At 38.0% G+C, this 15,012-nt stretch overlaps 1 protein-coding gene across 3 annotated transcripts in view; it reads left to right on the top strand.

Annotated features, from left to right (window-relative positions):
- GABRB2 (gamma-aminobutyric acid type A receptor subunit beta2) overlaps positions 1-14,484 on the top strand; it is a 240,726-nt gene extending 226,242 nt beyond the window's left edge. For all 3 annotated transcript variants that reach the window (XM_036081030.2, XM_078066819.1, XM_036081029.2), the window contains one exon: positions 9,536-14,484. In XM_036081030.2, coding sequence (XP_035936923.1) covers positions 9,536-9,883 — 348 coding nt within the window. In that variant the 3' untranslated portion in view covers positions 9,884-14,484. The remainder of the gene's footprint in view (positions 1-9,535) is intronic.
- Positions 14,485-15,012: the final 528 nt, after the last annotated feature.

The following is a 15,012-nucleotide window of genomic DNA, read 5'->3' as shown; positions in this document are numbered from 1 at the left end:
TCTGGATCACAGATCTTCCTTTGAAGGAAGCTCCAGAACTATAGGATTTTTGCTAGGCAAATTTTCCCTATGCATTATTCCTATGTTATGCCATGAATTTTTTAAAAAGGCAATAAAGCAGTTCGTAATTATAGACTAAATGGAACTGAAAGGCAACGTTTTTATAAATTATACCTACAATGACTGATGTAGCAGCCCATGGGCTGAATCCTTGGATGTGATTTTGACCACTATGGTGATGTTTGTTTAAAAATTTGGATTTAAATGTCCTTCAGGCAGGCCTGTATTTTTTAGTCTAGTTCATTACAAGGCCAACTTCTTCCTATTCTCCATTACACCTGCTTCACACTTTTATATGATCTCCCTAGCCAGATTTGAATGTGTGATCCTAGACTTAGTCTAACCCTCTAATAACTCTAGCAAGTTTTATTTTGAATACTTACTTCGTATCAACTATAGTGGTCAGCTTTAGGAATATATAAGCAGAATCTTTCCACATTGTGATGACTATAGAGTAGGATTTCCTTAACAGGGAATCAGTTTACTAAGCAAACCTTGAGGTATGCACTCATTTGATCTACCTATGAAAAATTAAAAATTGAAGAACTAAACAGCAATAACTAGACTTACCCATATCCTTTACATAAGTATTTCTCCTCATGTGAAAATAGTAGAGAAAATACAAGATTTGAATCTGCAAACATAAATTTAAATGACTGCTTTACCAGTTAATAAACTTTAAGCTACCTATGAACTTCTGGATTTTGATGGGAAGGGTTGTTTACAAAATGCTGATAGGGCTAACTTTATCCTCATAATGTGGTTGTGAGATTTCAAACACTTCACAACAGCATAACAGAATAAAAAAAAAAAGAGTAGAAATCTCAGTTCTTTTTTTTGTTTTTCCTACAGTTATTAAAAAAATGACCACCCTCCTGCAACTACCTGGGTAGTTCAGCAGTATTTTCCTATATTTATGTTCCAGATCTAAACTCCATATGTGGTTACTATTTCCCCATTTACTTTGGTGGAGGGATTCAACAAAGATATTAGCCTTTTCTTGTTCTCTTAGAATCTCCATTTCATATTCTAGTTGGGTGAACTTTCTTTCACCTCTTAGAATACCAAATGCATGTTAGGTGGTTTCTGAGTGTTTTTCCTTTGGAAAGAGTGTTTTGGATATTCTCAGGGGGTTAACAGTTCATTGCCTTAGCATTTCAAGTTACTCAGGTTACCGTCATTTCATGGAAGATAAAACAAGATCTCCTACCCAACTAGTCACAGCAATTGGAAATTGCAGAGCTAGGATTTCTTGGAGTTTTGCAATTTCTCACTCTTCTCTTGATGATATGAGTAGTGAACTGGGATTTAAAATAGCCCCATCTCACATCCCAAGATAAGCATTCGATGCTCCTGGCCACTGAGGGATGTGATTTGTTTTTCTGTATAAGATTATAGGACAAGGACATTCTTCCAGAGGACACACCTGTCATTGGGAAAGGTGCAGAAAAGGGAGCAAGAAAACTGAAACTAGACCTGGAATTAACAAATTATATAAAAATAATGTCCACTCATCATTGTTTAATATGATATCTTTTAAGCAAAATGGAACTCTGTTAATCAAAGCATGTTCTGTTCCTTGATGGGAAAAAAAATGTTGGGTTGAGAAATGGAAAGAAGGAAGAGAAAACCTCTGAATCCAAATGTTAAACATGAATTTACCCTTGTTTGAACCATCAGCACACTGGTCAGTCTGAGAAATAAGTCAGCAAAGAGGTCCATCCTTCTACCCAATAGAATGGCTGATTCAATCAGTGTGCAAACTGCCTTATTCACAGAGATTCATTCATAGGAGGCTCTGGAATGCTGGAGTAAATAAATCAGTCTGTTTCTCAGAATTTCAGCATTTCCTTCTTGATTGATAAGCAAAATAACTCCAGGTAAAGCACAATTTTCAGATGGATTGCTGAATGGGAAATAGGAGACTTTATTCACACTGGCCTGCTTAATAGGGCCTCTCCAAAAACCCTTGTTGGAAGGGACACTTGTGAGTTAAAGTCCAAGATGAGAAAGCAGATAGTGTAGACGCTTGGACTAAAGCAAGGCCTCGGCATAGCTCTTACAAAGGCAATTTATCTGGGGAGAATGGCAGTTTATTCACTAGTCTCTCTTCCTTCTCTTTCCCTTCATTTACTTTTGCTTCCTTCTCTCTCTTGTTTTAAGTACTACCAACAAATTTCTCATGGCTTGAGTAAGTAAAAATACCAAGAAATGAAAATTTGATAAATATTTTGTTATGTTTTCCAGAGCAATAGAAATTGCTACATGATCTTTCTGGTTAAAGGGAAGCTAGGTCTTGTTTATCTCCTAATCAGAAAAAGGACAGTTTAGTGTTTTCTCCTGTGTCTCACTGCTCATGTGAAGAAAAAGGCAATTAGGAAATCCACCTGGGCAAGCCTGGAAAGGTTGGTGTGGAGACCCAATTTCAAAGATTAGCTAAATCAGGTGACAATTGCTATTCCTTCCATTTTCTGGAATGTCTGCACCTAAATACACCCCAATAGAGAGATGGCATTTCAAGACAGAACTCCTAATTGAAGAAAGTCTCAAGATATGCAATTGTATTGTTTGATCATTAGAAGTAGGAACCTTGGAACAAATAGATGAAGTGCCAGTACATTCCATACCAACTGTGCAACTCTGGGCAGATCACTAATTATCCAAAATTCTCAACCTCCTCATTTTCAAAATGAGAATATTAGAAATAACTTTCTCATAGGGTTATTGTCCAAGATGAAGTATCACAACTGTGTAAAGCCTTTACTACAATACTTACCTACAGAAAATAATAAATGGAGGTCACATATATTCTCTATGAAAGCTGCTTTTCAACGTGGTGGTGTGGACTGCGGTCAGAACTTCAGCTTTTTCTTCATTTCTCAGGGCCTCTGCCTCTTCTTTATTTAAAGTCATGCCCTTCAGCTGCTTCCAATAAACTGATAGTTTTCCAACTGTGAACTTCATCCCCACAGCCTGACATCACCTGGGAGCTTGTTAGAAATGCAGATTGTTGAGCCTTATTCCAGACATTACTGACTCAGGAACTCTGGGAGTGGGGCCCAGCGACCTCTGTGTTTTAATGAGCTTTCCAAGGGATTCTGATGCATGTTCAAGTTTAGAAAGCACTGAAACAAACTATACCATCCACCAAACCAAAGAGATACTGAGAGTGGTGTTTCCCAGACAGAAATTGTCACTGGGAGGGCTGGTGAATAGTCAAACCACAGACGTCTGCTCTACTCAGGTGAAAGCATTGCAGTTGACAAGATTTTACATCGGCTGTCATCTTTGTGACGTATTTAAATACAGACACTCTTATTCATTCCTCATTAAGGAAAATTGTGCAAGCCTTCAGATGACTTGCCCCTACCATGCACTGAGAGGGTCCTCTTTTATGAGCTATAGAGTGCACATGGGTTTGGGTTTGGGGGCTGCTGCTGTGCCTCAGCATGACACAGTGAAAAAGACCAGATTCTAATTCTTGCTCTAATTCGCTGTGCAAACACGTGGTAGGTTTCTTAACTTCTCTGTGCTTTATTTTCTGAGCATGAGATCAGTACCTGGCCCACAGGGCCACTGGGATAACTGAAAGAGGTCAAAATGTAAAATGACTAGTCCTGGCTTCCGGTGGCTACTCTCTAAGCCCCCTTCTCTGGGGTAAGAATGAGGCATCCATCATGGAAATGGCCAGGGCACAGTGGGAAATCTGCTTCCAGATTTCAGGCTCCTGAGTATGATGCTCCAGCAAGACACCTATATAGAGGGAGAAGCACTAGAGCAGGAAAGGAATTCAAGAGGTAGCCCCAAGCAATTCCAATCTTCAGACTGGTGTTGCAAAATTAAATCCACCTTTTTTAAAAGATATTATTTATTTATTTATTATTTTAGAGCGAGCCAGTGAGAGAGAGAGCGCGCCTGCGTGCACAGGAACAGGGGAAGAGCAGAGGGGGAGGGGAAGGAGGGGGAAAGAATAGAGCAGACCCAGAGCTGAGCACCACAGAGCCCCACGTGGGGCTTGATATTAGGACCCTGAGGCCATGACCTGAGCCAAAACCAAGAGTCGGACGCTTAACCAACTGAGCTACCCAGGCACACCAAAATCCACCTTATTGATGACTCACAAAGGGATTGAGTTACTAAGGGTCACAAAATTAATTCCATCCAATCAGCATTGTTTGTTGAGCATACTATGTGCCAGGCACCATGTCAAGTGCTTGGGGATACAACAGTGAAAGGTCAAACCTTGTTTCTGCCTTTACCAAGAAATGTAGTCTGGTGAGGCAGACAAATATTAAACAGATGATCGTGATGACAAGCATTGTGGTGGAATGTTGAAGGGCCATGAGGAAACAAGCTGGGCCCTTTCCCTGCTCTGCCACACCAGCAATGGCGCCATTTCCCTCTTTGATGCTCGCCTTGGGTTTCCCTTGGTGGTCAGGAGGATGCTGGTGCATCTGTGAACCCACGAACACTGTGTTCCCTCTCCACCTATGAAATGAAAGGCAGCTGCTACCCATCTCACCTCAACACTCAGAAGTAACTCAGTCTAGACTTATTTATTATATTTAATAAATGTATCGTGTATTATAACAAAAACATATTTAGTGTTTACTTTGTACTAAGCAGTTCTCAGCACTTTACAGAAGCCACTAATCAAAGCAAAATTAAGTAATCTGATGAATTCAAAGCTCTGGTTTGCTCCTACAGTCCATGGCATTTAAAAAAATGGCAGTGGAAGATCAAATGTATTCATTTAATGAATATTTATTGCTTTTTAAAAACAAGATCAGTTATGATTTTTTGAGTGCTTACTATGTGCAAAGCTGGGCTAAGATTTTGCATGTGCTGTCTTATTTAACCCTCTCAAACAACTCGAGGAGACTGATGTTGGCATTTTCCTTCACTTTACCTATAAGAAAAATGAACTCAGAGAGGTTGAATGAGTTGCCCATGGTCTCAAAGCTTGTGAATGGCTCATTCCAGAATCAAAGGCTGGATTGTGAGTCCAGAATTAGAATTTGGAAACACTGCACTGTATCCCCACTTCTAAAAGAAAACCAATACAATTCCAGGGGTTGATTAGGACATGATGGCATACCTCAAAAAACAAAAACAAAAACAAAAACAAACAAAAAAAATCCTCAGAACTGGTGATTCCAAAGCAAGTTGGGGAAACGGATGTTAAGGTGTGGTGTCAGGGGAGGGATGCAGCTCATTTCTAAGGAGGCAAGTAAAAAGGTCGGCATTATCTGGAAGGCTTTAGATAGGACATGAGAAAATGGTGAGAAAACTGGTCTTTCAAAGAAGGACAAGGTGGGGTAATCAGAGCACTGTCTCACGGCTTAGCTCTGAGGTGCAGGCTAATAAACTACAACCTGCTTGAGCTGCTTCCTCCAGGTCACTGTTAATTGGGAAATAAATTAGAAATGAAGGTGGTTATACTTTATACCTCTCCACTTTACAGCGGTAAAATGTAGGTTTACCTTTATGTAAAGGTAAGGATGAGAGTGAAGGATGAGAGTTTTCTGGAAAAGCATTGTTTTGTTTTTTAATTCAAGTTCATTTATTCCTTGACTGTTAGGGACATTATTTGAGACAATACAGGCAGTCAGATTTTGAGGTTGAAGTATCCTAATGTAGCACAACATTGAGGAGCAGCACCATATAAACTGGTGCACATGTCCAATCCACCTCCCCCACCCGCACCCCTCCCCCACTTCAGCCTGAGCAAGTCTCCAGCAGTGCTGAGATGATTAGGCTTACCTACGGAAAGCTCATCACCTGTATCTATTCCACATACACTACAAGAACAACATACTTTTTTTCAGGCAAAACTATTTACTGTGTTTTCCCAGCCCACTAGCACCTCTGTATCCCACTGCATTTGTAGCCTGTCATGACAATCAGCTTGTGTAGCACTTCTGTTTCCCAAGTCCTTCCCACATACCTGTCTCAGTTAATCTCTCAAAACTCTATTCTTACAGTTGAAGCAAACTAGCTTCAGAGGGATTAAATCACTTTTCTGGGCCATCTGGGTGGCTCAGTCAGTTAAGCGTCTGACTCTTGGTTTAGGCTCAAGTGATGATCTCAGGGTCCTGGGATCAAGCCCCACATTGGGCTCCACCCTTAGCCAGGAGTCTGCTTGTCCCTCTCCCTCTCTGCTCCTCCTCCACTCTCTCTTTCTTTCCCTCTCTTAATAAATAAATAAAATCTGAATGAATGAATGAATGAATGAATGAATAAATCACTTTTCCAAGGTCAAAAATAACAAATAGAGCAGCCAGACCTCCAATCTTTTGACTCCAACTCCAGTATTCTTTCTGGAGACTGTTATTGGACCAGCAGCAGGGACCAGCAACAATGCCATCTTTTCCTTACCACTGTGTCTATGATACTTGGCACAGTGCCAGACACACACTAGTGTTCAGTAGATAAATTTTTTAAATTTTTGATTAAAAAATAGATAATAGTGGCACCTGGATGGCTCAGTCAGTTGAGCATCTGCCTTCGGCTCAGGTCATAATCCCAGGGTGCTAGGATCGAGCCCCGCATCGGGCTCCCTGCTCAGTGGGGAGTCTGCTTCTCCCTCTCCCTCTGCCTGCCACTCCCCCTGCTTGTGCTCTCTCTCTCTCTCAAATAAATAAATAAAAATCTTTATAAAAAATATAAATAAATAATAGGTAATAAAGCTTTAAGAATAATCTAACAAGTCTTGAATTTCATCGATAACAAAACAGAAACTCACTAAAATCAGACAAATTATCCAAGTTAGAACAAGTTTCCTTTATTTATTTATTTATTTATTTATTTATTTATTTATTTATTTATTTAGGTGGGCAGCAAAGCAAAGTTTATTGAGTGATAGTAAAGTGATAGTACAAAGCTCCCGAAGAGGCAGGGGACCCAAGAGGGTTGCCATGCTCCTGTTATTTTTATAATGCTTATTATTATTGACTTGTATTTTTACCTCAGTCAAGTCTGATAGATATTCACAACTGTTCTCAATACAATCACTCAATAGAAAAACAAATATCCTGGTGCTTAGAAGGGGGGGTGCGGGGGACAGGGACTCCTGAACATTGTCATGCATGGTGGCCAAAGAAATTTTGCTAATCAGTTATTTTCTACATAGTTAAAATAAGAGTTAACAACCCAGAGCAGAACAGAAAATAAGCACCCAGTCTGAAATAATGAGGGGTGCTAAGTTCCCCACGTCCATCAGCTTCACTTTCCTTGAGTGTTGTGAAGTCATACTTCTCTCCCCCAAGCTGTACACTCTAATGATCAAGGTTTGAATGCCACCTCTACCATTTAGTAAATGTGTGAGTTTGTGAAATTTAGGTGAACACCTTCACTGAAAACCTAGGAAAGAATTCCTTTTCAAAAGATGGTTGTGAGCATTCACCGAGACAGTTTCCACAAAACCTTGGTGCATGGTACATGCTTTTGAATATTTGCTTTCTTCCCTGGGGCCACTGGGTCCATCACTAAAGCCATTACCTGGCCCTTCCTTGACAGAAGTGTTTCAACATTTATTGGGTTTCATTTCCAAATCTTATAAACTTTAGAAATTAATCTTAGGAATGTATTTGTTTAACATGTCCACTAAGCAAAATACTACCATAAACCAAACATACAGAATGTCTAATGAGTGGGCAGAGGTTAATTGGTCAATTACTAGGTTCTAGCATATTTTACAGCTTCTATTTCTCAAAAGATTTTAGATTTGAATTTATAATACAGGGTCATTAAACCACATTTGAAAGCTAATTGTTAGTATATAATCTTAGCAGCCTTCTTTTTGCCTTCTGCATAATTCATGAAGCTCAGACCATTTTATCTTCCAATTAAGTGTTTGGTTATATCCCTTGCTTCCATATATCACCAGTATCTACTATTGACCATTTTTCCTTTATTTATGTTTCAGAAATTTTACTGGCAATTGGCATATCCTGATTCTCCACCAAAATAAATGTACTCTGTTATTAATAATAATGTATTGCATCTAGGTTTTATTATCTGTAGCAATTGAGAGCTCTTAAAAATAAGACACACAAATCTTCCCTTCTTAACAAAACAAAATAAAACAAAAAAAATTACATGGTCATTTAATATTTAGGTATCACAACATCAGTATTCATTCTTTACTTTTAGCTTTGCCAAGAAGAAATCACCCAAGAGAGAAAAGGATCACCCTATGTATAGGCCACCTTAATTCTACTCCCTGGGCCCAGAATTCCACTTAGTATAGCCAGCTTTGGACTGACTCTCTTCTTCTTGAACCCTGCCTCCTTCCCTCCTCTCTCAAGTCAATCCCTCACCCCACTCACCCCTCTACCAGGCACAGTTTGTCCAGCTATTAATTTTCAAGTTCCTTGTTGCTCTGAGTGCTATTGCATTTTGGCATGTCACATGATGCCTGAATTTCCATTGTTCAAAAATCTTCTTTTACCCTCTTTATGTTGACCCAGCAAATTTAAGGTGATATCTTATAACTGTGAGTGTTAAGAAGCATAATCAAATGAAGTTATATGAAAATGTCTCTGGCATATATAGCCAGTGCTTAACAAATATTATTTACTGTTTTTAGTTCTAGTTTTATCATGAATTTATCTGTAATTAGGCTATTATTGTGAGCACAATTCAGTAATTAATCCCTTAATACTATTTCATACCTAGCACAGCTTAATTTTGTGTGTATTCATATCAGAACGGTAAATTCTTTATAGTGTGTCATGCTTCTATTTCTCTGTATGCCCCTAAGTAGAAACAATGAAAATGGTACTAGCAGCAGTCTATTATATCATGATGTCATTACAGAAATCCTCTAGGGTTGCACTGTCATACCATTTAATAGATGGAGAAACTGAAACTTGTGTAGCTTATAGTGATGGAGCCACTGTTCAATTTAGGAATTCGCCCAGCGTCATTTAGCTAGTAAGTGGCAGAACCAGGATTTACACCCAGACACCTGGCTCCCAAACCCACAGACCCAGCCAGTATGCTCCTCTTCCTTCTTCATCGCTTGAATGGCCACTTTGAAACAACTTGGTAATTGCGAGGTTCTCTGAAAGAAGATCATTAGAATGGTGAATGTCAGAGTGCCTCTGATTTTTGAGCATCAAAATTATACCCAATAGGGAAAAAAAATACATCCATTAGAAGATATTTATGAGATTGTTAAACTGTGAGACTCTAGCCTTGATCAAACTATATTCTCATCTCAGAGCATAGCTTGATGATCCTCAGTGATCTCAAATGGCTCTAAATGATACACTGATTTGGGGGCCATGCTGGTTGTCAAATGATGAGTCATATCTGTTCGTAATCCCTCTCGGATAATGTAACCTCACAGCCAGTTCTCTTAGCCACTCTGATAAATGCAACCTAACCCACCTATCGTAGTGCCTTGCATAATTAGCACCAACAAAGACTTCCCATTTTGGTCATCTTCTCTGATTCTTCTCCCTTGCAGATGGACCCACACGAGAACATCTTACTGAGCACTCTTGAGATAAAGAATGAAATGGCCACATCTGAGGCTGTGATGGGACTTGGAGACCCCAGGAGCACAATGCTGGCCTACGATGCCACCAGCATTCAGTACCGGAAAGCCGGCTTGCCCAGGCACAGCTTTGGCCGTAATGCCCTGGAACGGCATGTGGCACAGAAGAAAAGCCGCCTGAGGAGACGCGCCTCCCAACTGAAAATCACCATCCCCGACTTGACTGATGTGAATGCCATAGATCGGTGGTCCCGCATATTCTTCCCAGTGGTTTTTTCCTTCTTCAACATCGTCTATTGGCTTTATTATGTGAACTAAAACACAGCCTCCCATGGGAAGCAAGGACTAGATTCCTCCTCAAACCAGTTGTACAGCCTGATGTAGGACTTGGAAAACACATCTATCCAGGACAAAAGTGATGCTAAAATACCTTAGTTGCTGGCCTATCCTGTGGTCCATTTCATACCATTTGGGTTGCTTCTGCTAAGTAATGAATACACTAAGGTCCTTGTGGTTTTCCAGTTAAAATGCAAGTGATTTGTACACATGTTGGCAAGACTGTGTCTGAGTGTTCCACTTTATCTGCTTAGTGTGCAGGCTCAATTGAGGGGAATTATTTAGAAGCTATTCTTAGAGGGCTCAGGAGCATTGCCAGTCATTTCACTGAGAAGTGGTCATATCCAGATACTCCCCATCTTCATTTTTAACATTGGCATGCTGTTGAGATGGCACTGTGCTTATGAAACATTATCTGCAATGCCATGCCAACATGCTTACTGAAGGTGGTTTATGCCTGTCTTATGAAGGTGATAATGGCATCATGGGAAGATAATTCCCACTGAATTATAGAAGGTTCTCATGTAGTTCAAACAGGATAGGGAGAGTGAAGACAGAGACTTGTAACCAATTTGGCCAGTCTCTGCTTGAGCATAGGGAGTCAATACTGACGTCTTCCATTTTGACATTTAGAAACTGGGAACTGCTGAACATTATCATGCACGGTGGCCAAGAAATGTTTCTAAAAAGCTATTTCCTAGGTGGTTAAAATAAGAGTTAATTATCCAGAACAGAGTAAAAAATCCAGAAGTAACTATTGTAACAAAATTAAAACAAGTAAGCAACATGACCCTTATCATCAGCCCCACACAGCATCTGGTTTATACATATTTTGTGTAATGGCAAAAGGTCCAGTGAGAGAGATTTTTTTCCCCCAACTTCACAAGCTTTTGATAGCAGACCTAAGGAAGTTTTTATAGTTAATCTAGTCAAAACACAACCACAAAATAGAAAAGTTAGCAAAATTAGACGTATCTTAGATGTAGGTTAGATTGGGAGTCATTCAAATATACTAACATAGAGCACAGACAAAGCTAGCAAACAGGTTGATCTTCTCAGACAATGTCAGCTGTCTCTACAACATTTCCCTGTAAGTTTATTTCTGAATTTAATAGGGTATTTCAAAAGAAGGATTTGTTCATTTCTTTAAAGGATTAATGGTCCTTTCCAGCTTTTCTTGTTTCTGAAATCCTGATTATATTCTTAGGAGACAGACAAAGTAAGGCTTTGAAGAGATTGATTGAACTACATTTCCTTATGTGCAGTAAAATTCACCTTTGTATTTTTCATAGCAAACAATACTTAAAGGATTATGTGCACAAGTAGAGTTAGTTTGTGGGTTTGTTGGGTTTGACTTTTTAAGGGTGCTTTCATTGTGTATGTTGCAATTGGCCTAATGAAAGAACATATGAAAAGTAATGTAGCATAGGATAACAACAAAGCCACATTAACATGATGAATGTTATGAGCCTCAGTTGATATTACAGAAAAATATATAACTGATAGGCAGGCATGATGTATTGTTTTTATTCAATTTTTGAATTATGTCAGTGTGCTTTTTTCTATACTAATGGACATATGCATTCATATGTGAGACAGGAAAGAGAATAAGCTAATATATTTTATTTCTATCAATGTGAGGTTCATATTTTGCTTTTCTCGGGGAAAATAGTGAATTGCTAATTTCTCCTTAAAGTTTGATTTGATTGAATGTTTTCTTGGAGGATGACTTTGCTATTTCTATTTTAAAAACAAAAAAAAAAACACTTATTTTTCAAAGTAATATCCCTAATTGTGCATAGTAAGCCAAGGCCAGTATTTGCCTGTGGATTAAGTGTATGGTTTTTCCCCCTGATAATTCAGCAGCTTGGAATATGATGGAGTCCTACTGCCCTCCTATTCTAACTTTCAGAGACAGAGGGGGTAGGAAAGGGTTTAGCATTCAGCTTTCTAAATTTGCTCTAAGATGGGAGCTTTTTTTTTCCTTCACCAGCAAAGGGAACTCTGGCCTTTATTTTTTGATTATACACTTGAACACCTCTGAGTATGGTCTTTGGGCAGAATCCAACCAAGTTTCTGCCCATGGGCTCAGAGTAGAAATTCTTCAAGCTTCTCCAGAGACACACTTTCTCCTAGGCAATCATTTTGGGGCATCACTCTAATAAAAGTGCCTGTCCCTTGTCGTCAGGGGTTAAAGTTTGGGTAGCATATATCAGGAAGGAGCATTTCGATAACTCAGGTGCACAACTCCAAAATGCCATTCTGGAAAGGTTTTTCTAGAGACAACTCAGAGCCCAAGTCTAGAAGTGGGCTCTTATTTGCAATTACCATAAAAGCCATAAAAATCCTTGATATTGTCATTTATGGTTACAACAAAATTTAGATGTCCAGGGAAGTCAACATAGTAATCTAGATCAAAGTGAGAGATGAAACTTTGCAGCATGAGCCTCAAAAACATATGACCAGGGATTCATTTCTGCTCGCAGTGACAAGAAGAAACCAGAAAAGGGAGAAACACAGGAGCTTGAAACAGATACCCTAGAGCAAAATCCATATATTGGCATTCAATAACCATGTAGGTAGAAACGACTGACTCATCCTGCCCAGAGATATCAGTAGATGTAGAATTTATTTTTAACTATATTTTTACTGTAGTTGAATTGGATTGTAGTCGCCAAATTGAGGGCGGGTCAGGGAGGGGTGCTAGATCTCATAAGTCTTTGAAGACCAGTCAGCTTGATATCCAGTGGTTAAATTTAAGGACCGCAAAAATGTGTTTTGGCAATTCTGATATGGTATTACTATCACTTTATACATATATATATATATAGTTTTCTTTTGATTATGAAACAGCCAGATAGCCAGCAATTAAGGTGTTTTTCATCTTTGTGAAATTCATAGGCAAATTCTGACTCTAAAATGCAGTCTAAATGAAACCTTTGATCTCAATCTGTATATATATATTGTACATGACTGCTAGTAGGTATGAAATGCATTTTCAGAATTGAAAACTCATGCAACATAATCATGTGTTTGCATAAGGAATGTTACAATTCTTTCTACTGCAATTTAATAACAGGGGAAAATACTTAAGCAGTGCCATCTAGACCTTTTCTCTTCTCATGTCTTCAAAAGCAGTGCTAAGTAAAAATAATAATAATAATAATAATAATGGTTTATGAACCAAAAGACTTTACATTCTAGCATTAGGAACACAAAAATTCTGTCAGCTTATACAAAAGCACAACACATAGAGAAAGTTCAGTGGAATGCAGTGGGAAAATGAATCACGTTCATTTAAAGCAAGACCTGCATTAAATTGGCAACTAACACAATTTCCATTTTCTATAGGTAACTGTGTTCCAGTTTTATGATTAAATTAATACTCAACAACAAAAACAGCAAAACAATCAACAAAAGACAGGTCTTACAACATATCTACATGTATATATGTGTATATATCAATCCATATAAACATACATACATGTATATGCATTCATATGTTGGAAAACAAAAGGAATAAGCTAATACATTTTATTTCCTTCATTAAACCAGTGTAGGAGTATTTTTAATTGGCAACCAACAAATCAGTATATTGAAACTAGTAATACAGGGTACTGAGCATTTCTCTATCAGCAGATCAATGCCTACAGTTCTTATGAACCATTGCACAGTTTGACACCACAATAGTACTGTACCTCAGAACATCGGGAATTAACTAGTTCTCACATTGCTTGTCTACTTGCTCTCTTTTTCAAGGAAACAAATAACATTGTCTATTGGTGATTTAAAAACAAAGTCTTAAGAAAACAGAAAATGATAAAAAAAAAAATTCCTCCTTGAAGGAGGAAAAAAAAAATAACTAAACCCCACCATGTTGGTTAGGGCAAATACTCTCAACTGTAGCAATCATGCCATTTTGCGAAGTGTACAGAGTCCATGTAATGTGAGCAACCATAACTTTCACTGAGCGTGTGTAAATATTAAAACAGATTTCTTAAATATTTTTAACTTCTAATTTGTATTTTATGGTAAGGCAACGTGTTAATTCTGTTTATGGCTTAAGTTTATGTGTCATAATATGTAAATAATTCAACATGCTGTAAATGAATAGTCAATAGATACAAATAATTGTTTAATTTTTTTCTTAATTTTTATTTATTTTTTACTAAGTACAGTTACTGCAGTGCCCCAGCAGAGTAATTTAAACACCTTTTGCATAAATGGTTTGGGATCCCAGACAGAAGGGTTTCAATTTGCTATCACACACACATGTACACATACATGCATGCACACACACACACACACACACATTCAAACACACGTACTCTCACTTTCTGCTCACTCGCTCCCACTCTCATCCCCTTTATGGGAAATGCTGTAGTGTTTCTGTAGTCAATGTAACAACCAAGAGGTAGCCTTAGCAATGGAAATGGGAAAAGCAGAAGTGATCATTGATAACTTGGTGGCGTTTTTTATATGTCAGAGTTCAAGAAACCAAAGGTTGTAACTTAAATCTCAATTTTAAAAGAGTAAAAGTTTATATTGATGGCACTACAGGAAATAAAAGTGCTTATTATTCATACCTGTTCCAGAAATTTATTACACATAATACACACAAGACTTTTTTTTAAATAATAGCATTTTGTCCTTAGATAGTATCATTCCTTTTAACCAAAGACTCCAGAATTATTAAAAAACAAAAAAAGGAAAGAAAAAAGGAAAAATGGAAGAAAATTAAAAAAAAAGACCGCTTTACACCAAAGGTTTAAAAATATTTTCCAAATACACTAAGAACATTGTAAAAACTAGTAAGGAGCCAACAGAACGTGAATTAAGATACTGCCCTAAAGAAATCATTTAAGAAAAAAAAAGCAGCAACACCCTTAAGTAATCTATTAGTTATTTGAAAATTGAAATAAAACATTTCTGTGGATATATGCAAAATTCTGACATTAGATTTTAATTTGCTTTGAAAAGTTCTTTTGTGATAAAGATAAATATGATCCAAATGATGACAAACAAAACTTTGTGTTTTTTAACTTTCAAAACCAACTGTCTCTCTCCTGTCAAATGTCCACTAATCTGATGCCCCTGTGTGTGTCCTTGTA

The sequence above is a fragment of the Halichoerus grypus genome, chromosome 2 (assembly GCF_964656455.1).
Source record: "Halichoerus grypus chromosome 2, mHalGry1.hap1.1, whole genome shotgun sequence".
NCBI lineage: Eukaryota > Metazoa > Chordata > Mammalia > Carnivora > Phocidae > Halichoerus > Halichoerus grypus.
The sequence above is the reverse complement of the archived record's forward strand: the minus strand, read 5'-3'. Positions and strand labels throughout refer to the sequence as shown.